At 42.0% G+C, this 25,934-nt stretch overlaps 2 protein-coding genes across 3 annotated transcripts in view; one reads left to right on the forward strand and one right to left on the reverse strand.

Moving 5' to 3' along the window:
* Positions 1-210: 210 nt before the first annotated feature.
* The window catches only part of uckl1a (uridine-cytidine kinase 1-like 1a), a 31,806-nt gene continuing 6,082 nt past the window's right edge, over positions 211-25,934 (forward strand). Inside the window, exons 1-15 of one of the 2 annotated variants that reach the window (XM_040152988.1) lie at positions 211-254; positions 5,357-5,544; positions 5,782-5,888; positions 7,455-7,625; positions 7,876-7,947; positions 8,108-8,297; positions 8,402-8,463; positions 10,129-10,145; positions 10,398-10,496; positions 10,586-10,679; positions 12,054-12,116; positions 12,228-12,350; positions 12,618-12,725; positions 12,961-13,117; positions 13,767-13,864. In XM_040152988.1, coding sequence (XP_040008922.1) covers positions 211-254; positions 5,357-5,544; positions 5,782-5,888; positions 7,455-7,625; positions 7,876-7,947; positions 8,108-8,297; positions 8,402-8,463; positions 10,129-10,145; positions 10,398-10,496; positions 10,586-10,679; positions 12,054-12,116; positions 12,228-12,350; positions 12,618-12,725; positions 12,961-13,117; positions 13,767-13,849 — 1,578 coding nt within the window. In that variant the 3' untranslated portion in view covers positions 13,850-13,864. Of the gene's footprint in view, positions 255-5,356; positions 5,545-5,781; positions 5,889-7,454; positions 7,626-7,875; positions 7,948-8,107; positions 8,298-8,401; positions 8,464-10,128; positions 10,146-10,397; positions 10,497-10,585; positions 10,680-12,053; positions 12,117-12,227; positions 12,351-12,617; positions 12,726-12,960; positions 13,118-13,766; positions 13,882-25,934 lie in introns of those variants that run through there. The other variant, XM_040152987.1, reaches the window with a different exon arrangement.
* On the reverse strand, positions 18,851-25,541 carry si:dkey-70p6.1 (uncharacterized protein LOC570575 homolog). The gene is made up of 6 exons (XM_040152990.1): positions 25,408-25,541; positions 24,273-24,330; positions 24,067-24,100; positions 22,476-23,023; positions 20,787-20,924; positions 18,851-19,390 (listed from the first exon to the last, which is right to left on the reverse strand). Exons 1-6 carry the CDS (start codon positions 25,539-25,541, stop codon positions 18,851-18,853), a joined length of 1,452 nt encoding a protein of 483 aa, XP_040008924.1.

A 25,934-nucleotide genomic window follows, 5' to 3' on the forward strand; every position in this document is an offset into this window, starting at 1 on the left:
AAAAAGAAAGAAAATAAATAAAAAAAACATCATTGCCGTTATTTTTGTGCAAATGCATTTTTGCATTTTGTGTGCATCGCCCGTGAAAGAGCAGCCGCGTGGAGGCACGTGGTCACAAACTACATTACCCATAGTCCCGCGGCACGGTTAAGAAGGAATCCATCCATGGCTGTAACCAGCCGGTGCCGGCTCCGAGGTCGCAAGATCCCCATGGAAACGCAGTGCGGGGAAATAATGTCGTCCCGCTCGGACAGGTACATGATACTATGAGAATTTTGTTACCTGTTTGAATTCAATGTACCGGAATAATTCGTGTGACTTCAAAAAAAAAAAAAAAAAAAAAAAAGATTTAGTCCGCAGCAGCGTCCTGATCCTGTAACGTTATGCTAACCACACTGACTTCCCCCCTCCCCCCGTCCTCATCCTCATCCAAACAGAGCAAAGATATCTGCCATTTTTCGTCTCTCATGTTAATACTGTTCAATTAAAATCCTGCTCTGTTAGTATGGTTTTTTTTTTTTTATCAATGACATAGTGCAGTGACAGGATGGCGGATGTAGATTCATCAAATGCGTTAAAACACGAAGTTCTCCAGAGGTAGGTGGGCTGCATGTTGACACAGTTGTGCGTCACAGGCTCCCTAATGAGAAACAACTAGAAAATCCCTAAAATATTCCTGGAATAAACCTTCAAGATTTTCCAGTTTTTAGTCTGTAGTACTCACTGTTGTGTTCAGAAACCATGGAGATTTTTAGCACTTAATTTTATAGATTCTTCTGTAAATTTTTCTGTTTTTTTTTTTTTTTTTTTTTTAGGGAGAAAAAAAACCCCTAAAAATATATTATTCTGTAAAGAATTTTAAAAAACCCTACACTGTATTAAAAAATCGTATTTTTCCCTTTTCGAACTTCTGTTAAACATAGTATCTCCCAGTCTGTCTGGGCAGTGGTGAAATGTAACTGAGTACATTTATTCAAGTACAGCGGTGGAAGGAGTATAGCTACTTAAGTACTTTTGCTTAGGTATACATTTACTTAGGCCCAAGTAAAAGTAGCAGTACTACGCTAAAAAAAAAACTCCATTAAACAGTAAATCTCCTAAATTCAAAATGTTATGCAGGTAAAAGTACATAGGCTAGTATTAGCAACAAAATTTACTTCAGGAATAGATATAAAAAGTACTTTTTATGCAGCAGAATGACCCCTGTCATTCTTATTATATTATCAGATCATTATTGATGCAGTTGACATGTCAGCAGTACTTCAGTGTTGTCGTTTGTTGAGGTGGAGCCCCTTTAACTCATTTATATACTGTTGGGTAGTTAAACCTATAATAATGCATCATAAGATGACTGCAGGTTTCATCTGTGAAGTAACTACAGCTGTTAAATAAATGCAGTGGATATTTCTCTCTGAAATGTGCTGGAGAAGTATAAAGAAACAGATAATGGAAATGTTGAGTAAAGTACAAGTGCTTCAAAACTGTACCTAAGTACAGTACTTCAGCAAATGTACTTAGTTGCTTTACCTCATTGCTCAGGCGCTGCGCTTGAGTACAATTTTAAGCACTTCTACTCCACTAGATTGTACTTTCTACTCCATTGCATTTATTTAGAAGCTGTAGTTACTTTCAGATTGAGATTTTACATGTAAAACATATGATGCATTGTTACTGATTGAACTAGAGCTGCAACTAATGATTATTTACATTACCGATTAATTGTTTTGTCTGTAAAACGTTAGAAAATGGTGAAAAATGCCCATCACAATTTCCGAAAGCCTGGTGATGTCTGCAAATGTCTTGCGTTGTCCTACCAAAAGCCTTAAGCCCAAAAATACTCAGTTTACAAATAAAACAACACGGAGAAAAGCAGCCAATCATCTCATCTGAGAAGCCGGACTTAGGGAATGTTTGGTAATTTTCCTTGAAAAATGACATTTTTAATGTCAATTAGCGGATTATCAAAATAGTTCCTGATATATATTTTTTGTCGATCGTTTCAACTCCAGGTTAAACCACCAGACGGTACTACTGTCAAAATTAGCGCCACCTCGACCTACTACAACATTATAATTCTGTTTACACGTGCTTTACTAATAATAATCAAATAACATGTATATGATAATCATACAATAACACATTGAATAGTGTCATTGTCCATAATGAGTACTTTTACTTTTTGTACTTAAATCAAGTAAAGCTTGCTGCTAATACTTACTTTTACTTGAGTAAAGTTTTGAATGCAGGACCTTTATTTATAATGGAGTATTTTTATAGTGATGTACTGCTACTTTTACTTAAGTAATATACCTCTGTATTGCCACTTCTCATCCTGTTTCTCCATATTTTCACTTTACTATTGTTACTCCTGTCTACTTTGTGAATATGACATCTATAGCATTTCTGTCTTTCCTGGAAGAGGGGTTCCTCCTCTGTTGCTCTTGCTTGAGGTTTCCTGACCGAGAGTCCAAGGACAGAGGGCGTTGTATGTTTACATATTGCAGAGCCACTTGAGGCAAGTTTGTGATTTGGGGCCTATGTAAATCAAATTGACTTGACTAGAAGAAAAGAACTGCACAACAGTCATTAGTGTCTGGAGCTGCGGTTTCACTCAGCTCAAACAAGTTAAGAAAATGCCTCCAATGCGGCCTCCTGAGACCAGGAACAGATGCAGCTTACAGAGTCTGAAATGATTAGTCGATCAATTACCCAGCCGTATTCCCTGTTAAAATATAAATATACAATTAGGTACATAAGTATTTGGATGGTGACACAGTTGTCGTGATTTTGACTCTGTACACCGCCACAATGGATTTGAAACGAAGCCATCAAGATGTGATTGAAGTGTTGACTTTCAGCTTTAATTCGAGGGGGGTTTAACAAAAATATCACATTAACTGTCTAGGAATTACAGCCATTTGTATACATAGCCCCTCATTTTTCAGAGGCTCAAAAGTAATCGGACAAACCAACATAATTAGGAATATAAGGATCATTTTAAATACCTGGATGAAAATCCTTTGCAGCCAATGACTGCCTGAAGTCTGGAACCTATGGGCGTCACCAAATGCTGAGTTTCCTTCCTCGAGATGCTTTGCCAGGCCTTTACTGCAGCCGCATTCAGTTTCTGCTCGTGTGTGCGTTTTCTGCCCTCAGTTTTGTCTTCAGTAAGTGAAAAGCAGGCTCAGTCGGGTCGATGTCAGGTGACTGACTGGACCATTGAGGAATATTCAATTTCTTTGCCCTTAGAAGCTCCTGGGTTGCTTTTGTAATATGTTTTGAGTCATTATCTATCTGTACTGCGAAGCACCGTCCTACCAGTTCTGCAGCAATTAGATCATGAGCCGTTCCTTTCCTTCTCCATACGCTTCTCACCGAGGAAAGAATTCTGCGATCATCCACTGCAGTTGTCTTCAGGGGTCTTCCAGGCCTTTTGGTGTTGCTGAGTTCGCCAGTGCATTCCTTCTTTTTAAGAATGTACCAAATAGTTGATTTGGCCACTCCTGAAGTTTCTCATATCTGTCTGATAGGTTCGTTTTGTCTTTTCAGCCTAATGATGGCCTCCCTCATATGCATCAAAACCTCTTTGGACCGCATGATGAGAGTTCCCATGAACGGCTACCAAATGCAAACTCAACACTTGGAATCAACTCCAGGCCTTTTATCTGCTTAATTTGACACGTCTTGATGGCTTCATTTCAAATCCACTGTGGTGGTGTTAAGAGGCAAAATACGAAATTTGTGTCACCGTCCAAATACTTACGTTCTTAACTGTACACCTGTATTGTAGTGTGCTTGTCTGCGTGGTGTTGTAGTGTTTTTGTGACCTTCTGTGGACGAGATCAGTGAACTGAGTGGAAGGATCAGCAGGAGGCATCCATCCCGTCTTCTTCTTGCTTACAGGAGCGTCTATTAATACCAGCCAAGCAGCTCTTTGCTGTCAGTGTTACAGTGATCCTCTTAGTGTCTGTCCCACACACACACACACACACACACACAAAGAGGTGGACGGAGAGAAAGGAGGACACATGGACGCTAACGTGGAAAGATGAAAAGAAGTCAGATTTGTTTTTGATTGTTCAGGCTCCACAGATACAGATGGAGTAAAAGCAGAAACAGAGCTGTGATTTGCACGTTTACGGCTTCGGTCAGTGTCACTACATTGAGGGCTTTTGTTTTGGTGAGGTTTCCACGGGGACATGCAAGCTGGAGGGCAGCAGGTTGTCATCTGAAGCAGATATGACTCTGCTGGACTGTACAGGAGCCAGGATCTCTGGCTGTTGGTCCCTGAGGTCTGACCGCAGGTAAGATCTGACTGTTTGCGTTGTTGTTTTCTCTCAGTGCAGGTCGGATTGCCGGTGTTCCCATCACAAAGCTCGCATACACGCTGTGGTTGTGTCTGTGTGTGAGTCATAAATAGACTCTAAACAGGGTTTGTTGAGAGTTCAGAGGACGTGCAGGATCTAGCTTGGTTTCCAGGGATTCTGGTATGTTTTATTTGCGCTCCGTCTCAGAGTGTTGCCTGTAGTGTATCATTACTGAACAAACACTTGAAACTGCATCAGCTGAATATGCAAAACATTCGTTAGTCCTCTCTTCCGTTTATGGTTTTGTCTCGTTTTGTGTGCGTATATGTAGTCGTGTATCGTGTGAAACAAGCAGAGCTACTCATTTAATTTCTCATTACTGCCAGTGGGAATGCAGGAGTCCCTAAATGTGCCCTCAGAGAGCTTGACGCAGAAGCTAAGCTGACTTTTACATGTTCCATAGTTAACGGTGGTGTGAGAGTCTAATCTTAATCCCAGTGATCTAAACTATGATGTTCAGGTTAGAATATCATACCGTAGCTTTAATGCAATGTAGGCAGTGGTGTTAGAAGTTATTCACACTGTTTACTAAAGCAAAAGTACCAATACTTTTACTTAATAGTATTGTATGTGCTCGTTCTGGTAGTAGTACACTGTAATACGCTGAGCAAACCCCATCGGCTGATGAAGACTGTGAAATGTGGGCAAAGGTTCTGGAAAAAGCTAGTGAACGGATCATGAGTTAGGATTCATTTGTTAAGCTATTTTGTGGGTCAATATACGAAATGTTTTGCAAATGGCTTAGCGTCCTTAATGTGTCGTATAACACCTGGATTCCATGTACAAAATATACAAGTACATGCTATCAAATTAGAATATAAAAAACACATAGCATAATTTAAGACGTGGTACTGTGGTATACAAAAAGCGTATTTCTTGCGTGATTCTTATATCTTGCAATTACGTCGTGTTGTTAAATTGAGGAGCCCGGTGTGAGACTCCTCTGTGTGCTCAGGCTGTAACCTGTCCCGCTCTGTGCTGCTTTGCAGTGGGAGTGGTGAGGACTCGTTGGACCGGCTGCTGCCGCCCTCCGGGGCCCCTCGCAGGAAGAGCACTACCTCGCTGAGTAAAACCGAGCCCCCTCTGCTCCGCACGGGCACACGCACCATCTACACCGCCGGCCGGCCTCCCTGGTATGACGAGCACGGAGCTCAGTCAAAAGAGGCCTTTGTCATCGGTATGACACTCGCTGATGATGTTTTTACTCCTCCTCACTGTTTCTGCTTCTTTCGCCACCTCCGTGCCGAGTTGTGGCTCTGAGCGGCAGAACCTGTCCCTTTGTCCCATTCTTTCTTTCTATACCCATAAACACTTTACTGCAGTCACGCACACATACCGTCAGACAACATTAGACACACTCCGAAAAACACACATAATGGGCCTTTGAAATGTGCGGCTCTGTGTGGATCTGCAGGGCTGTGTGGGGGCAGCGCCTCAGGGAAGACCACCGTGGCCAATAAGATCATTGAGGCTCTGGATGTGCCGTGGGTTGTGCTGTTGTCTATGGATTCTTTCTACAAGGTGAGAGAGTCACGCGTTTTAGTCTTTTTTTTGTCTTATTTTATTTGGTTCTTGCCAATTATCTGTGGCTCCATGCTAGGAAGAAGTGCTCATCTTGGGGTTTAACGTTTTGTTCATCTGAAAAGCGTGATTTAATTTGATCACAGCACCTCAAAGCAACCATTGTACTCCGGTCACAGGTTTGATTTAATAACCAGTTGTGGCAACGTTTTAGATTACAGCCGGCGAATCGGAGTGCGAATATTCTGTGCATGTAGGGTACCAATGATGTACTTAAATACAGTACGTACCCACAGATGCGTGAATAAATGACGCTGAAAATACTTTTTTAAACAACTATGGCATGAAAAGCAGAGAAACTAAACATGGGACTTTTACGTACTTGAGTATAAACTTTAATAAAAGTAAGTATATAAGTACGATATGTTGACTTTCCACTTGAAAGTGGAAAGAGCTCACCGTGCTATTCTTTATACTGAGCTTAAGTATTTGGCTCCATAACTGCTTATGATATGACAATATGACATAATAGGATATAAAAGCTTCAGCTTCCATTTTAAACTTTATTGTACACATGGGGAAATTTTGTCCCCCAGTCACGTAAAACATAGAACACTGTCTTGGACATAAAACATAATAAAAATAGCAAAAAAAACCCCACACAAGGTCAAAAACAATGTACCGTCACACCAACGTAACATAAAACCTGGAGCACATCCAGTCGTCATCCTGCCAAGTCATCCACAATTAAAACAAGATCACCCACTAATATTATATAAAAAACTCATCATCAGCTGACTCATCCTCAGCATTGAACATTTTGATGGCATGACTGTTAGACCTGGTCTTTGGTACTCAGAGTCTAAGAGCTGGTCTAGGTTCCTCTCTAACATCATCACTGACCGTCAGATGGATCTTACGTTGGACCCCAAAAATACACTACTGTCCCCCCAGTTCTTAGAGAAGCTGCAATAGACATTTTTTGCTATAACAATATCAAAAACATTGGGACAGTGTGAAGTAGGTCTAGATAGTGAGTTTCAGCTGGATCTGGTTAAAGGGGCGGATCCAAGAGTTTTTTGTTTTTTTAATCACTTTGCTTAACATTGTAGGGGAACAGTTCGACATTATGGGAAATAAACTTATTCACTTACCTGCCGAGAGTTAGGTGAGAAGATCGATACCAGTCCAGGCGACCAAGAAGAACTAGCTACAGCTTGTAACTCCCTCTTTAACCACAATTTTTTTGTTTTAACACTTTGGTTTGTATACCGCATGTTAATTAGTGAGCTTTAGAGTCGCTGGTAGGTGGATTTTTGATGTCTGGCGTTATCCAGGCTAGCTGTTTCATCCTGATTCCAGTTTTTTAGCCAAGCTAAGATAATCACCTGCTGGCTCTACTTCCATGGTTAAGGCCCAGGTTTCGATCTTCTCATCTAACTCGGCAACAATGTCAATAAGCGTGTCTCCCAAAATGTCGAACTACTCCTTTGAAATCTTCCAACATGCTTCATCAGCAGCGTCCTGTGATGTTGAATGTGAATGTTAACCCGCTGTGTTTTGCAGGTTTTATCTCCTGAGGAGCAGGCGCTGGCAGCCAGTAACGACTACAACTTCGATCATCCCGGGGCGTTCGACTATGAGCTACTGGTTGCCACTCTCAGAAAGCTGAAGCAAGGCAAGAGTGTGAAGATCCCGGTGTATGATTTCACCAGGCACAGACGACAGAAAGACTGGGTGAGTTGTGCTATATCACAGAAAAGTAGCCGGTTTTTTACAGAAAAGTCCTTGGTGAGGATTTTAACGGTTGAAAGGTTAAATATGCGTCCTTTAAAGAAAGTAATATAGCAGAATCAAACGGCTCCTTTCAGTTTCTCTCTAGTAGACACGTTTCTCAACGTGACATTCTGCAGCTTTAATTTTATAAAAACTTCATGAAGCAGCGTTCTGCTTTGAAGACTCTTGGTTCTTCCTCCTCTTTATGCAGAAAAATGTGTATGGTGCCAGTGTAATCATATTTGAAGGAATTATGTCTTTTGCGGACAAAGAGCTTCTTCAGGTAAGGCAGTATGTTTTTTTTTTTTCTTTTTCTTTTTATTCTTTTAGAAGAATTCTTGAGTGAAGTAAAACAATCTTCACCACATATTGTTTGAGCAGCTGCTTTGTTGAAGCGAATATTACTGAGCCGTTTGAGAGGTGTTTGCTCTTCCCACTTGCAGCTCCTGGATATGAAAATCTTTGTGGACACAGACTCAGACATTCGGCTGGTCCGCCGGCTCCGCAGGGACATCACAGAGCGTGGACGGGACATTGAGGGTGTCATCAAGCAGTACAACAAGTTTGTGAAGCCAGCCTTTGAGCAATACATTGAGCCAACCATGAGGCTGGCTGATATTGTCGTGCCAAGAGGTGAGAAAGCCAGACTTCCTCCCTTTTTGGCATTTTTATCACTTTCCTACAAAGAACAGATCAACAACATCTCCAACTGTCCCTTTTTTGTTTCTCTCTCCAAGGTGGTGGGAATATGGTGGCCATCGATCTTATAGTCCAGCATGTTCACAGCCAGCTGGAGGAGGTGAGTGGCCAAAACACCGAGCGTGGCGCCACCTTGTGTCCGAAAGCTGTAACATACGGACAGAAAGAGAAACTCCCAACCGTTTGTACAGTGACCTGATTCAAACTGAAAGGAAATCAGAGCTTTTCAGTCGCCTTGTTTCAAACTTTTACTGCACGTGTGTTAAAGCATGTAAAGTCTGGTGATATTCTGTCTTCATATTACTGTCAAAAGCCTCATGAAAAGACCAAAAGCAGCAATGAATTGATCCTACAAACAAGTGTTCCCTGCGTGGCCAAAGCTTATTTCTCTGTGCAGTACATCTCCATTGTCCAAAAACACATCATAAGGGAGGGGATTCAGTAGCATTTTATCGAATCTTAATCCAGTTTGGACTCCCTGTCGAACTGAAATCCTTTCAAATCCCTTACTGAATCTTTTTAAGGATCTTTGTTTTTTGGGGACTGAAGACATCTTAGTTTTAAAAAAAAAAAAGGACGCCCCTCATTTCACGCCGTACAAACCTATACCACAGATATTATGTAGTGATGAAAGGGTTTGTATCTGTTCTGTGACATTCATTAACCCTTCCCTGACTCGTTTTTCCTTTGGCTGGAAAAAATGGCAAAAGGAAAATGGAAAAATAGCTTTCGCTCCTCACTGAGGGGTTTGTGCTACAGCTGCAGAAGCCGCAGACGTTCAAGTAAAAGCGACATAATGGAAATAATATTTATTCGATACACTTGACGTTACTTGAAGGCAAAATCATTGCACTGCTTCGGTGGGTCATAAATTATGGCGTGACACCATCAACATCGTCTAAGGCGGAGCACTCGTCCTTCTCAAGTGGTTAAAAATGCCTTTTGAATTTCTTACATTAACATGTTAGATGTTAGATAAATATTTAAGCCAGGAACTTATCATTCCCCCTTTTGTTGTGGTTATGCAACTGCAACAACTGCAATTTCTCAGTTGTTTGGCTGACTTTGGTGAAGTGTATCTACGCTTTGGAACATTTCACTTATGGAGGTCCACCATGCTCAGTCAGTCAGTCCTCTCTCACTGTTCAGCATCACCAGTTATTTAATCTTTGTAGATGCCTGTAATGTCAGACAGAGGCAAATCAATCTTTGAAAAAGTGCGATTGAAAGACGAAGGCTTGACGAATCCAGAACCGGCTGACGGAAACCATCCCTACACATCGGTGAGCCACGCTGTTGCAGTGGGTGACATATTCCTTTCATTATCATGAACACCCACTGTGTAGCTCATTTTGATCCACATTCTACTGCTGTAAATACAGTCTTGTGCACTAAATCCAAAGCTGAAAATAGCCCCCAACAAATGCACTGTTTCCTCCTGTTTGAGTGGCGATTGCTAAAAATTGCAGTGCCCAGCCTTAAAACCCAGGTTTAGGACATTTTTTGGCCATTTAAAAAAAAAAAAAAAAAAAAAGAAACTATATAGTTGTTACCCTTTTTTATAAGATTTCGATCTTCAGCAGCAATTAGCAGATAGGTTGGGGGAGTCGAAAAAGCATTAAGAGACACACCAAGACTTGGTATTTTCAAAGGATTTGTTAACAACAAGAATATAGAATATCACCAGCCTTATCCTTTTTTTGTTCTGACAGTCTGCATATTTTACCCCATTTCATTATCTTTCTCTTATCCTCTCTCTTTGCAGCGTGAGCTCAGTGTCAGGTATGCTGATACATATTTTGACTTTGCCTTCTGTGACTTTGGTTCACTTTTTGTTACTGGAGATCTTGTCTCGGTGCTTTGTACGCTCTGAGCCGTCACACTCTCTCTGGTCCGTCTCTCTGTGGTTAGCGACTTGATCTTGATGATAACTCTCTGCTGTCTTGAAGCCAGACCGCTTCGTTTCTCCGACAGTGTAGCAGAATAACAGAGTAAAAAAACTTTTTGATCTGAACAACCTGTCCTCGGTCTCAGGGCACTCCTGGCGTCCGCTCAGCAGACTCAGCCGCTGCCCCAGACGCTCAGTGTGTTGGAGAGCACGCCGCAGGTCAGAGGCCTGCACACCATCATCAGGTACTGACCTGTGCTTGTGTACAGCCTTGTGTCCTCGCAGCAGTGCGTGCAATATGAGTTTGAAAACATTTTATTTTGCTCTACCGCAGGAACAAAGAAACCAGCCGGGATGAGTTTATCTTCTACTCAAAGAGATTAATGCGGCTGCTCATAGAACATGCACTCACGTTTCTACCATCTCAGGTACTTCAAATACAGAGTGAACATTAAAGCGGCTATAATCAATGTTTCATACATGTATTCATAATTGATCACATGACTACTTAAGTGAAATGGTTTGCTCATAGTGACAAACCCACAGATAATTATCACCAGACTCTGCCGTTTCCCTCGGTTCTACAGAGTTTTATAGCGCCCTTCAGGTCATTGTTTTGGTATTCAGGCCCACAACTTTACTGTTTTGGTTCTGCCTCACAGCTCTCATCAGCATTGTTGTTGGCTGGAGCAGGCAGCCTTTTTTTTTTGGTTTTGTTTTTTGGTGGAGAAAACTCTGATACAGAGACTGTACACTACCTGCTCAGCAACAAACGGCAGACGGATAAAATTAGCAACTAGCTGATGAAGAAAGTGTCACATTTAGCAGCTAAAGAGCAAGATATTCCCTCAGGAGTTTGCTGAGACCAAAAACACAGCTAAAATTCAAATGAACGATAGGGTTGCTCTGTAACTGCCGGATGTGTAAATAAGCAACAAATTTGCCATATCAGTTTAAAAGGTGATCATACTGTACGTGTTCAGAACTTGTTTCCACTGCCTCCAAGTGGCCAAAAATTCAGTTTTTGCAGGTTTAAAGGGATCACAGCAGTGGTTCTCTGTGTTTTAGTTAAAGAAATACAAATAACCTTTACATTACCTCCTTTACATGCCAGCCGCATGTTTTTGGAAATAAGAACTTTGCAGGCAGCTTACAGGGACAGGAACCTTGCTTGAGATAATCACACTATTTTCAGAATTTAATTATTGGTGGATCCAAGCGCTAGTGGGAAACTGCAGATCCCCACCTCCAGAGTCAACCGGCAAAACAACTTCACAATATCTTCAAGATATTTTTTTCCCTACATCCATGCTTAATGTATCTCTTGAGTGTTTCTAAAACCAAAGCTTCTCTAAATGCCAGTCGTCGTTGCTTGAATGTACCAACCAGAAGGAGTTTTTAAAACAGCAGCAGCTCCCAACAAAAGAAGCTGACAAAAAATAAAGGGCGACTGCTCATTGCGATGGATTGCCTGTGGTGTCTCAAGCAAAGTTCAAGTCTCTGCAAGTTGATTTTCATACCGTACTTACGTCAATCTAAAGCACCAGCTGCCAAGAAAGTATCACATAAAAAAAAAGGTCAGGTGAGGTGCATTTTGTTGCAGTTATACAGTACATATGTAATTTATTTGATACAGACATGTCTCACACATTCACAAGACAAAGTTCTACATATACCCAAAAAAACATGCATAGATACACGGATATATTGACACTTTTTTGTGTCAGCATCTATGGGTGTAGTGTGTTTGTGTAATAAAATGATATCTCTCAAGAAAATCTCCCATCTTTATCCTCTAACAGCCGTGTGTAGTTCAGACTCCACAGGGCTATGAGTATGAGGGCCGTAGTTACAACGGGAGAGGGGTGAGTGATGTTCTGTTTTTTTTTTTTTTTTATAAGGTCTTGTTAACTTCCAGTCGAGTGTGTCCTCAGGGTTTCTGTCATCACACTTGCTCTGTTGCCCCGTCTCCACAGATCACCGGTGTGTCGGTCCTGCGGGCGGGGGAGACCATGGAGCCCGCCCTGAGGGCCGTGTGCAAGGACGTCCGCATCGGCAAGATCCTCATCCAGACCAACCTCGACTCAGGCGAACCAGAGGTAGATAAAATGGGTAATTTAGTACCAAATATCTTTACCATAATGGTCCTCAAGACGCTTATGTGTGTTACATTTTTTGACACTTTACACAATGTTGGATAGTGTCTCAAAAATCACATCAGGCAAAAGATGAAAATCTTTTGATTGTTTTCTTGTTTGTTTGTTTTTTGTTTTTTAATTCTTCCACATGATGTGTGTCTCCGTGGTAACTACCCTTCCTGCTTTTGTAACCATGGTAACTTGTCTCCTCCTCCCTGGCCTTGCCAGCTGCATTACCTGCGTCTGCCCAAAGACATCAGTGAAGATCATGTCATCCTAATGGACAGCACAGTCTCCACTGGCGCTGCTGCCATGATGGCGGTACGAGTCCTATTGGTGGGTGGAGATTAACAACGTTATTCTTCAGTAAGACAATAGCAACCCTCTCTTCTTCGTCACTCACGTGTTTTGTTTTTTTTTTCCGGTCCTGGTGAGGTTTGATTAGCACCTTTTCTGTAAAGAGAGATGTTAAAAAACGTCTTCCCTTTGCTTTCCACTTACTAATTATCCTCCTTATAATGATAAAGCAGGTATTGACAGTTGTCGCTGTACCGTGTTTGTGGCTGGGCAGGATCACGAAGTGCAAGAGGATAAGATCGTGTTGGTGTCGCTGTTAATGGCAGAGCTCGGGGTGCACTCTGTGGCCTATGCCTTCCCGAAGGTCAAAATCATCACCACCGCTGTGGACAAGAGTCTGGACGATTATTTACATGTAATTCCCGGTATCGGTAAGCCAATAAATGCAAATTCTCACTCTTTTTGTAACTGGACTGCGAAATCAGAAGGCATGTCTTGCACATTTTGTTCACAGCAGAACTTATTTGCCTGTTTACAGTCTCTCAACCTTTTAATAACTGATGCACTATAAGTTAATGGCAATTAATGACGCATTTTCAGCCGGCCCAGCTAACACTGTCCTCAGTGTGCATGGTTTTGGCTGCATGATTTTAGTTTTATGCAGGATGTGTAAATGTCCACGGTCTTTGCAGCAGATTCAAGATAATAAACATCTGTGTTTCAAGCTGACAGATTTCATTTCATGCCCCAGCAGATCAGATCTACTATAACTAAACTGCACAATATACAGATTAAATAGCCCAGTCTCTTCTCTGTAAACATAAATAATTGAATAAAATTGCATAATTAAACCATACTGAAGACCAAAAACATTAAGAATAATATTCAATGTAATATGTTGCACCAGTTAATTGTTCTGTTTGTAAATCAGTCATAAAAGTCACAATTTTAGATAACCATCACTTCCAACCTTTGCGGCTATGACTTTTAATGTGTATTCTAGTTGTGTTTTTATTATTTTCGTCAGCGCCTAACCCACTCGTACACAGTAGCTCTGAGTCCACTGTTGTGTGTTTTCAGGGGACTTTGGGGACCGGTACTTTGGGACAGACGGGTCTGACAGCTGGAGTGATGAGGAGGACCAGGAGCAGCTGTCATACTGACTAACACAAACATCTGTGAGCCTCTTTGAAAGAAAATACAAACACTACTTGAAAACTTCTGCTATCAGCAAAAAAAAAGAAAAAAACTATTATATTTACTTTTTGCGTACTGTACATGAAGTTCCATGACTGAAATTCATGAATCCTTATACAACAGATGAGTCTCGGTCAAGTTGTATGCATTAGGGATGTCTTGCTCTATTTGCAACTGAGAGTTCAGCATAAAATTTTCATACTCGGAGGGTCACAGAGGGGAAACAGTGCCATTATCTTTGAGGTAGATTAATGCAACAACAATATTATTATATACTAGATGATTTATCCAGGACTGGGTTGCACCAGTTGTTTGTAAATCCAGTTATTGGTAAGTAATGCCTAGTTTCAAACTAGTACTTTACTAAATTAGGTTGCACCATTAAAATTTGAGGAATATCTTGACTAGTAAGGACTTTAGTAACGTGTGACTCGCGACCTCTAGCAAACACCTGTAACACTGTCCAATCGCATCCAATCGACAGTGTAAACAGGGATTCACTGTAGCATCACAGGCTGCAACATTTAACGAGACTAAGTGTCTACAGCCACGCTAGCAGCTCTGTGAGGCTCTCTGTGTGCTATGAGCCAAACGCTAACATCAGCATGCTAGCATGCTCACAGTGACAGTGCTGACATACTAGTATTTAGCAGGTGATGTTTACAATGTTCACCATCTTAGTTTAGCGTTTTCTCATTAGCAATAAACGGAAAGGAACGGCTGAGGCTGATGGGCCTGTCATTCGTTTTGCAGATATTTGGTCTTAAATGAAAGTAACGGACAAATGACAATTCTGACCAAATGGTGCTGCAAAATGAAAAAGTAACGGATCGATGAAGTCGCTAAAACTCATTCATCTTCAGTGGGAAATGAATGTGTGCACAAAACTTCATACCAATCCGTCCAGTGGTTGCCGAGACATTTCACTAAAAAACAAAAGTCAGGGGATCACCAGAGTCACTAGGATTCGGTTATCTGCATGATATTGTGCATCGGATGGCTTTTTTTTTTTTTTTAATCCAAGTGGTTAGAAAGGTCTGAGGATTATAGAAATAACCTCATGGTTTTTCAAAGATACTTCCTTTTTGAAAGATCAGATGTATACCTGTGTGACTTGAATGTAATGTTAATATGTGATGTTCGCAAAGTGGGGCTAAGTTATAACTATGCTAGGTTTCAATTTTATGAATAGCCGGTGCAACCTGCTTATGAATATTTTCTTATACACTTTCATCGATACTTTACGCTGCTGTAAAGTCTTTTTTTTTAATGTATTGTAATTAACTCACATCTAAGTAAAGTAGTTGTCAGAAATTTTATATTAAACATATATTACAAAGAGAAAATATTGTCATTTTTAGGAGAATCTAAATCTTAGAGATTTACACATGCACAATAGGTGAAAAGGACCAGTGAGTTTATTGTAAATCTTAAATTCAGGGTATGATCAACCTTTCTTGGAGATTAAATTCAGATTTAGTTTTCATTTCTCACTGCCTCTTTCTGCCTCCACTGGAAAAACGACATCCGCTCGTTATATATCTGGACTGATCATCACGGTGTGAGAGGTCATGGACGGTCACACGCTCACCTCCGAATACTTTCCATGCTCCTCTGACTCTCAGGGTTCAGACACATGCCACTTGGATCTCTCTTTGATGCCCTTTAAAACCTGAAGGGGTCAGTACAGCTCACATTTGGATTCTCTCTGTGTGATTTATAGTGTGTCCCTTTGAGAAATCTGTATCTCTTTACAGTACAGAAGAATGCATAGAGACTCACCTGAATTGATTCCGTTGCACGAGTTAAAATGTGTTGATTTCACTTCATGGATGGCAGTTTTGCAGATATGGAAACATCCTTAGTGATCCGTGATTTAAGCGAATGATCTGATGCAGAACGCAGTGTGGTAATGCTTAGTTCTGAACATGTAAGAAGATGCTATCAATGTCATTTCAGGGTTAAAAAATTAAGCAGTAAAAACCTCAAGCCTCCCAGTTTTCCCTCCCTGATGTGTTGACACTGTTTACCCCAAACACGCCTCGTGATCCCTGGTATGAGGCAGCGGCTGGTAATCAAATTACTTACCCGCCAGCTTGTGATCTTATGCTCAGTATTATCTCCTCTGTCTCTCAGATCTTGTGTCTTTTCACTGTCATGCACCTTCAATGAATCTGACGGTCTCATTCATGTATCTATTCAGTCATTCATTCTCCACACAGTGAGATTAACGCATCACATTAGCTGTGAATGTTGTATCATTTTCACACCTACGGTGTCTCCTGTTCCTACACGTTTGTTTGGGCTTTTTTGGTTTTTTTTATTTTTTTTTATTTTTTGTGCGATAGCTCCTCACCGAGCCGGTGACACTGTGATCACGGATGTCATACGACGTACGCTGTATTCTCCAAGACAGCAGAAGACTCGCTCGCCCATGTGACTACTGCCTCAAGGTTAACCTGTTACCATGGAGACAAGCCCACCAATGAAAATTCAGCAGACGGTTGCGATGTTGACTGCAAGCTTTTTGTTTTAAGGGGTGACCTATTTTTTTTTTTTCTCCCCCCCCCCCCCCACAGCTACTCAGACGCAGACCCCGCTACTCTGGCACATGTGCACGTGCATACAGACGTTCACACAAATAAAAAAAACATGGGAAGGCTACTCAGACACACACACACACACACACACACACACACACACACACACAGACACACATACCCACTCATACTCTGGAGTAAGAGTAAATTAGAAGATGTATTAAAATGACACACTTTAAAGATATTTTCTTAATTTGACCCTAAGAATATAAGTACATAGGCATGTTTCTTTCCTTTCGATAGGACCGAAGATATAAATCTACAGGCAGCTTTAGAAATCAGAAGAAAAGGTTTAAATTTAAAAAGAAAACGTTCCTTGATCTTTCTGTTGTAGATGGCAAAGTTAACTCTTAAAAGAAGTTCGTCATCAGATTCACTCAGCAAATTCTGCTCTCTTTCCATTTTAATAACTGAGACTATGAGATAAAACATATTTTTTTAAAGTGCCACTTTATTACAAAAGTATAAACTTGACTGACATTTCATGAATAGTAATCTTGATATAAAACATTACAATCTTTTGCACTTAGCACTTAATTACACGCTTTTTGAGTACAAGACCCTGTAGTCTGAATAGCAAACACACAACATTAGCTGCCACAATTAACTTAGCTGGGTTTCCCAAAAACACACCGTAGCTTCATGGCTTCAAAAACAACAAACAGAATACACTGAAATTTACATTGCAGCTGTTTTGCAGTTTGTGTCACAAGATAAGTCATTCCAAAACACAATTAAACATAATAGAAAAAGATAGATTTCTTGACACTGATGATATATTTATTATTCTTTCTCTTTTGTAATGTACATACACGTTGCATCAACATACAGTATAATCACATTGTTTGCTGGGGATATTTGGTCAAATGAACTCATCGTTACATTGTCCAGGGTTTGGATGTAAATTTGTGTGTGTTATATCCTCACGGTGATGCTCTGCTGCTTAGCGAACCCTTAGCTTCACATTTTTGTCATTTCTGCAATATTTTAAACACTGATAACAGAGAGAGGAGAGAGTATTCATTGATGGCGTGATGAGAGACATGACATTTTGCTAATACACATCGGTTTACTGTAGCTTTCCAAGCTGCACTATGGTGAAACCCAAGCAGATTCATATGACCACAAGGCAAGGACTATGTAAATGAGCGGTCCACAGATATGAGTGCGGACTGAGCAGAGGGAGGGTTGGGAGAGGTGGGGAGGGTGGGGGTGTCGGTGGGGGGTTGAGTGGACTGTCTCCACATTTAGGACTCGAGCAGATCTCTTTAGTCTTGTTTCATCTGTAGTGTGTGTGTGTGTGTGTGTGTGTGTGCGCGCTGCAGGTGCCAGAGGAGAGAAAATTAACACTCCTCTGTGCTGCACAGAGTCCCACTGAGCCAAAGACATCCTTCATTGAACTGGCTTTGTGCTCTACAGAGAAATAAAGCAGCACATTAAAAAAACAAAAAAACAACCAACAACAATAGAAAAGAAAAACATTCATATAGAGGTACCACATGACAGTGCTTGATTTTTTGTTTTTTGTTTTTTTTTTTGTTTTTTTTTTTGTTTGTTTTTTTTCCACTTTTTTTAGCATGCAACTTGTAGCAGGCAAAGTGCAGAAACAGGATCAACAAAGTAAAACACTTCATTTACAGACGGCCGTGGAGACAGTGTTCAGTCCATGTAAGATGAAACAAAACATGACAGAGGGAAGTATCTGGTTGTTTTTTTTAAATATGAAAATGATCTAAATTATTCGAAGCCTTTAGGAGGAATGCAAAATGTGTGCAATTTTTGTTAAAATACTCTCATAATTGTTTCTCTTGGTCCCTGAGCTTTCAAGTATTTTGATTAGTAATTCATTCCTTTATATCATTATATTCTGTCCTGAATCACATCTTGACCAACTACAGGGAAGGCCTGTTCATGACAGACTAAGTGCTACCGAAAGATTTCACACAATGCTGTGCCTTTTCCCCAAATACGAGTCCTGCTAGGACCAGATAAATGACTATTTTTACCCGCTAAAATTGAGGAAGAATTTAGGCTTTTTACTTTATTGTGCTTTGCACATATGTATCAGTAAAATAGAAGTGCTACTGTTACCAACAGATTGCTCTGAAATGGTCTTGTGCTCATTTATTATTCACTAGCTTTGGATTCTTTATAAGGTTTATAGATTGGACTTTGTATTCAGCCCAGGTCATAACAGATCGACATTATTGCCCCAAGGCCTCTGGAGCCTGTGAAAGGCATGATGTTATGACTTGAATGTAAACAGTATGTGTGGATGAGCATGACAGGGGCTCAGCCGTCACTCCTTGTGGTGTTAGCTCAGCTCCTTGTGTTGGAGGGACAGGGGGTCACAGTGCAGCTGCTGCCTCAGAGCCCTGTTACATACATCTCCATGCCGTCGTTGAAAGTGAAAATGGTGGTGGTGCTGGAGGTGGCGGAGCCCTGCTTCAGGTCGCCGATGCTCTCGTACAGGTTCTCCCCCGGCAGCAGCAGGGCTTTGGCAGGCAGGTGCTGTAACTTGGGGGTCTGCTGCGTTGGCGGCGGAGGAGGGGGCTGCTGCTGCTGCAAGGGCTGCTGGGCTTTCTTCCTCCTTGGCCGCAGGGTGGCACACGTGTTGGGCGGCCTCTCTCGCTTCCAGCCACCTCCACCCTCCATGTTCTCATAGGCCGGATCGCACTCCTCCGTCCCGATGGACTCATAGCAGTGGTCATCAAGGGGCCCTCCGACTGCTTTGCCCTCTTGAGGAGCCCAGGTCTGGGGTTTGACCACCACGCTAAACCCCCCGTCCCGGTCTCGGTCCCGGTCACCACGACCCAAGGTCCGGAAACCAGGATTGGCTGGGGGAGACCCCGGCACAGCTCTCTTCTTCTTTCCTGGTTTACACACCTTCGAGTACATCTCAGCCACCTGCATTCAAACAACTGATTACTGAGATTATGGACAAAAACAAAGACTTTAAACAAATAATTCAACAGTTTGGGAAAAAAATGTTTATTAGCTCTCTTGCTGAGAGTTAGATGAGAGCCCCCACTCTCATATCTGCCCATTGTGGAGCTTCAGCCAGCAGATGTTTACCTTAACATAGCATAAAGACCAAAGTGGAGGTCCGGAGTGTGAATACAATGACTTGTGGCTTGTTGTGGAGGTCACTATTCCCAGCCAAAAATTAATCATGCACTTAACCACCTGTAAAAACCCAGTTTGTTGTTTTTACACTAAGCTTTTTGTACAGATTAAACAAAGGACATATAATGTGCTAATTCGTGAGCTTCAGATGTTCTAGTAGGCAGATTTTGTTACATTCGGACAGAGTCGGGCTACCTGTTTCCCCCTGTCTCCAGTATTTATGCTAAGCTAAGCTAATCGGCTGCCGGCTGTAGCTCCATATATTAATGGACAGACATGAGAGTTTTATCAGTCTTTTCATCTAACTCGACAGCAAAGTGAATAAGCATATTTCCCAAAACACTGTATTCCTCGAACCTTTCCAACCCAACTGATCCCTGGGCAAGTCTACAAGTACAAATTTGGGCAGCCAAGCATCGTTCAAACCCACAACCATTATTTGAAATTCTAGTGAATATTAAAGGTTTTCAAAAATACAAAATTTATCCAGATGAATCCTATTCCAATTCCACTAAATCCAGATATTTCCATTTGATGTTATACAGCCATTATAAAAACACTGTGACTTGTATTTGAAATATCTAATCTAGCCTGAGTTTGCTCCTCTCCATAAATAAATGCAATAGATGCATTATTTTTGTATGACAATGTAACATTTTAGAAAATAACATCAATATAGACAAGTAATAAATGATAAAACTTCTTAATTTGGGTTCACGTCGTACAAATTGAGCAAGGACTTGCCATTGTCAGCTACCATCTTTGTTTGAATTAAGAAATAGAGTTGCAACTAGGAAAATGAGTTTAAAGTGTGTTTTATTATGTAGCAGACATAATATTTCTCCAACCAGATGATTGGAAGAGTCTCCGGGGATTCTCAGAATACCTTCAGGACAACTGTACTTTTGTTGAACAACCTTCTAGGTTTTCTTTTTTTTTAAAAGATGGCCCAGTATTTAATGATCACAAAAATTGATGTGTAGCCCTGTGACTTGAATGCACTGGCAATGCTGCACCAAAAAAAGGACTCATTAGATGATGCTGGTGTAAAAGTGCTTCGTCTGATGTTAAAACTATTTATAGTAAATTCAAAGGGTGACACCGGGTACATGGAGCTTCAACAAAGTAAAGTAACAAAACGACAGACAGGCCGATGCACAGGCTGAAGAGTCCTCACCGCAGCAGCAGACGGTTGTATATTCTCCATCGTGTGAGCCCCCAGCGGGCCCAGGGCTTTATTTTGCAGCATGAGCATGTCATCATCCTCAGGAGGCTTCCAGATGTACTGCTCTCCGTTGCCCATAAACATCACTTCCTGTCAACAGAACAACAAATTACATCTGGGGCTGAGCTGGTCACGTGTACACGCATGGTGCCAGACTGACAAATGAGCATTTGGGAATATAAAAACTGCATTTTCAAAACAGACCTAACGGGGCTCATTGAAAACAAATTAACCACTTTACAGAGGCAGCAGTGGTGCACAGCACAGAGAAGGCATTAAAGGTGCAATGGATGGACTTCATACAGTATTGAATAGATTTTCCCTGGAAGGTGGAGCTTGTAACGTGAGGAACCATGTGCTTATATTCCGGATGACTCAATTTCAACATGTTGCGTCATCCATAAGAGAGTCAGCGGCGAACAGCCCTGCGAGCAGACTGCATACACGTAAGCCTGTGAACTGTGCATGTTGCTCAGCTCGGGTCACGTCAGATAGCGCGACCTCGCTGACCTCACGCAGGGCAGCAAATGGTCTCCCACTGTCACCTGGAGGGGAGCGCGGAGCCCTATGCGCAGGGTACACGCAGACAGTCCGCCCACAGTCATGCTGCTGCGCACATATGGAGGAGCTGACACAGCAGAGAGCAGAAATACGCCACTATCGCCGAGAACTCTTCGACAAATAAACAACAGCCACTGCCCGGGCTTCAAAGAAATGTCTACAGAAGCGCTAACAAATCACAACACCATGCATGATGTGGGCGAGTGCAAGGAAAACTGCAACACTGGCACAAATACAACTGCAGACTCTCTGCAGCATCAACAGGAAATCTGACAGAAATACTCTCCAGATCCTGCTCACTGTACCTTTGTATTAATATACCGTACTATTGCCAACAGAGCACTAAAGATTTTTTTTTTACACGTCCTGAGAAACCTGGAGCATAACAATCAGAGCAGAGCGACCATTCACACCCGTTGGGTCAACCAAACTCTCACATTATGTATCTTCAAAAAACACTACTAGTGATGCCAGTGCAAAAAACATCGACTCAGTCTTCTTCCGCTTTGTATCTTGTCATCTAATGCTCCAGTCAGACCTCTGGAGAACCACTAGCAACCCGACTTAGCTGTTAACTTCCTCTGCTCCTTCAGCTACCATTCCTGAATTCCTTCCGCAAATAAAACCGACCATTAAGGTGTTGCTGTTGCTGGCATTATGTGATAAAGGTTAGGTGTACCTCTTTTTCCACAACGGTGTTTCAAATCAGGTCACATTTTTTGCTAACATGTTAATTACATGTTTTTTGGGGGCATCCTGATGGTCCCGGTGTTTAGGACACCTACCATGTGGCTGCAAAATCCCCAGTTCAGTTGCATTAGAAAGTGCTGGTGGGAGAATTTTGTTACCTTTGCACCAGCCAGGCTAATTCTTTCCCCCTGCTCCCAGTCTTTATGCTAAGCTAAGTTAAACACCTGCTGGCTCTCGCTTCATATTTATCATACAGACACGACAGTGGTATCAATCTTCTCATCTGACTCGTAGCAAGAAAGCATTAAATCTATTTCCCAGATTGTCAAACTATTCCTTTACACCATCAATCAAGATTCCTCTGTATGCGAAACATTTAACCCCACCAACCTTTGGGAATGATGGGACGTTAAAGGCCTCCATGTTTCTACGGGGCAACTTTGTGCTATGAGGGTGTGGCGGAGGAGGGGCTGGATGCGACGGTGGTGCGTGTCGTGGAGGCGGCGCCGGCGGCTCCCCCATATCCGTCCCGCTATCCCTCTTTTGGGGCGCCTTGTCGGCCTTCCTCAGCTTCCTGACGCAGGCGTACTCGGCCGTCTCCGGAGGGTGAGGGGGGGACAAGACCTGGGCCTCGGGTTCAGGCAGCCCTCCTTCCACGTCCCCGTCTGGGTCTGGGGGCGCCGGGGTGTTGGCAGGGACAGCCGGAGGGGCTGGAGTGTCCGTCTGCCCGGCCCTGCCTACCATGGCGTAGAGGGCATCGTCAGTGCGTGTGGTGGAGGAGCGTCGGCCCACTTCAGAGTAAGTGTGCTCTCCATCCTCTCCAGTCCCAGAAGGGATCTGGGGAAGCTGCCTGCCTTGAGAACGAAGGTCAGAGTTAGACCGGCAGCTGGGCAGCAGCAGAAGGTCCATGCTGGCTGGACGTTTCTTTTTAGATGCCTCTGCAAGCCACATACAGGCTGCTATTACTGTCCGAACAGCCAATGCCCACCATAAAGCAGGATTCACATACATTTACCCCTCTTGGACTGGACAGTTCCACGACCATTTGTGAACATGAATAAATCTCTCAGTGCTAAGAGAAAATCTGGAGCTGACAGTAAACTGGGAACTGATGCAGATAGTTGAGGATATGCATCAAAACTGGCTTCATTCCACTGCAGTGGAAGCAGGACATATGCTTATATTTCTTCAAATCCTCTCAGGCAACTGTCAGTGCCCACAAACGCAGTTCCCTGTTGACTGTCATTGATGGAGCTCCAGGATTTGTCTTGGCTCTGTGATTTCTGTCAAGATTGAACAGTCCAGAGGAATAGGGCTGAGTTGTAAATGTAATGTGAATCCAGTTTTAGGGTAAATTTCTCCTCTAAAATGCCCGCGGATTTCATTACAGATAGGTTTTTTGTGTAAATTTAGGGTCAGATCAGAAACTGATAACATGGAGAAAATGTGCGCAGTGGCGCTTATTTGGATTTTCGGGGGTCGGTAATGGGGGGTTTTTTTGGACTCCAAGCCTGGCTTTAATTAATGAGGATGAAGCTAAATCAGAACATTCTACACCTACATTTATTCGTGGATAATTGTCCCGTTTATGCATTTACTTGTCATGCTATTGATGTGCTGCAAAAAATTCAAATTGATTTTCCATTTTTCCCCATTTCATGGACCATATTGATGTTGTTGATTTTCATGCTTCCAAATAAGCTGAAATATGACCCCCTCCTAAATCTGGCTGAGAAAAATTTTGAACCCCTTGTGGCTCAGAAAATTCCCCAAATATCCTCCTCATTGATGGCAAAATTGCTTTGTCATGCAGCTAAAATAGGACCAGGCTAAGACTGAGCTGTTGTTAAGGAGACACGAGGTTTTCACCTCACAACAGCTAGGTACTGTACACAGAGAACACGAGTCAGGATTTGTATGTGAAAGATGGACTCACTTTTGCCATTGCAATTCATCTTGTTCATCTCGGTGTCTGATTTACTGATGGACCGCAGCTTCGACTGCCTGAGTATACCCTGACAACACACACACACACACACACACACACACACACAAAGCCAGTTAAACACTAATTAAGACTGAAGAGGTGTCCTCTGAATGATATTGTTCCCTGGTGAATTCAGTTGCTTCAGCTACCTCTGCTGCAGTACAAACAAAACACTGAGGAGTGTGTTGCCTGATACCTACCATGTCCATGAGACGATGTTTTCCACCTTCGCCGGGGACATTGTGTGTCTTCCCCTTCCTGTGATAGAAAACAACCGCTCTGTCATACAGACTGACACTTACTACACTGATGCGCTTCAGTGTGTGTGTGCAGGGTTTGTGTCTGAGTCATTGTCCATGTGTGGCTGACTCATTTTATGACTGCGCACATGTGAGACAGACGTTAAGAGGACATCTGCGTATGTGCGTGCCACTGGTGTGTAACTAAGTACATTTGCATAATAACAATTTTAAGGTACTTGTACTTTACTTGACTGTTTCAATTTTCTGCTACTTGATACTTGTACTCCAGTACATTTCAGAGGGGAAATATGGTACTTTTTACTCCACTACATTTATTTGACAGCTACAGTTACTGGTTACTGTTCAGATTTAATATTTTACATAAAAATAGTATGATATGCTTCTAAAATAAAACACATAGGTTAAGATTAAGATAGCTGATCCAACCTTCTTGGCTGATGACCTCTGAAAAATCAGTATCTAGTTGAGGCAGTTGTTGTCGTGTTTCATATGTTCTGAGTTGTTTGCACAAGATTTCAGATGGTTAAACTTCAGAAGAGGTAAAATTACCCAATATCTCACAAAAAGTAGAAATTAATGAAAAGTCCAGAAAAGAAATACAAGTCTGTGTAGCAGGACTTTGTTTTTTCTTCTTTCCTTTTCCATTAATCATCGCATGACCCCTCAGGTTTATCTTGTGACACTGTGGAGGAGGCCCCACCGATGCGTCAGGATTAACAATCTAATAATTTAATTTATAACAATATATCCGTCACGGAGGACATTTTACTGCAGAACAAGTACTTTTACTTTAGATACTTTAAGTACATTTTGCTGATAATACCTTTGTACTTTTACTGAAGTAAGATTTTGAATGCAGGACTTGTACATGTAGGGGAGTATTTTTACATTCATGTATTTGTACCTTTAATTAAGTAAAGGTTCTGAGTTGTTCTTCCATCAGTGGTGTGTGCATCTGTAAATACTCTTAAGTGTCCTGTAAGCACAAATGAGAATCCTTGGACTCTATATGTGTGTATCTGCGTGTGTGTGTGTTTGTGGTCATACATGCTTGCACCGTGTCTGCTCTCACCTCTGGCAGCCCACGCAGAGCACCACGATGAGGATGGTAACGACGAAGGCTGAGGCAGCAGCGATAGCACCCAGCAGCAGGACCTTGCCGTAGGGAGGAGCCGTGAAGTTCAGCCCGTCCTGCATGGAGGCCATGTGGGAGCGCTGGCGCTCACTTGCTCTCACACACTCACACTCACACCCTTACACTCATGCACGCTGGGAAGTGCCACAGTCTCACTGGGATCTGCAGCGAGAAGGCACAGAGTGGTGCTTCGTTAAAAAAAATTATCCGACCTTTACAAAACATTAAGTAGTTTAACAAAGCAGAATATAAGCAAAATATTCACAGTGCAAATAGCAGAAGGAAAGTAGCAGTTTAATAAGAGAAGTGAGAATTCCCGTCCAGCGCTGAAGCTGTGAAGTAAACAGACACTATGCCCCAGGCATGTGCTTCTGCTTTACCTTGTTGAGCTTTGTGTGTCACACTTATATGGACATCAACAGCATACCTGCACACAGGCAAAGATTTTTTTTTTTTTTTCTACA

The sequence above is a fragment of the Xiphias gladius genome, chromosome 18 (assembly GCF_016859285.1).
Source record: "Xiphias gladius isolate SHS-SW01 ecotype Sanya breed wild chromosome 18, ASM1685928v1, whole genome shotgun sequence".
NCBI lineage: Eukaryota > Metazoa > Chordata > Actinopteri > Istiophoriformes > Xiphiidae > Xiphias > Xiphias gladius.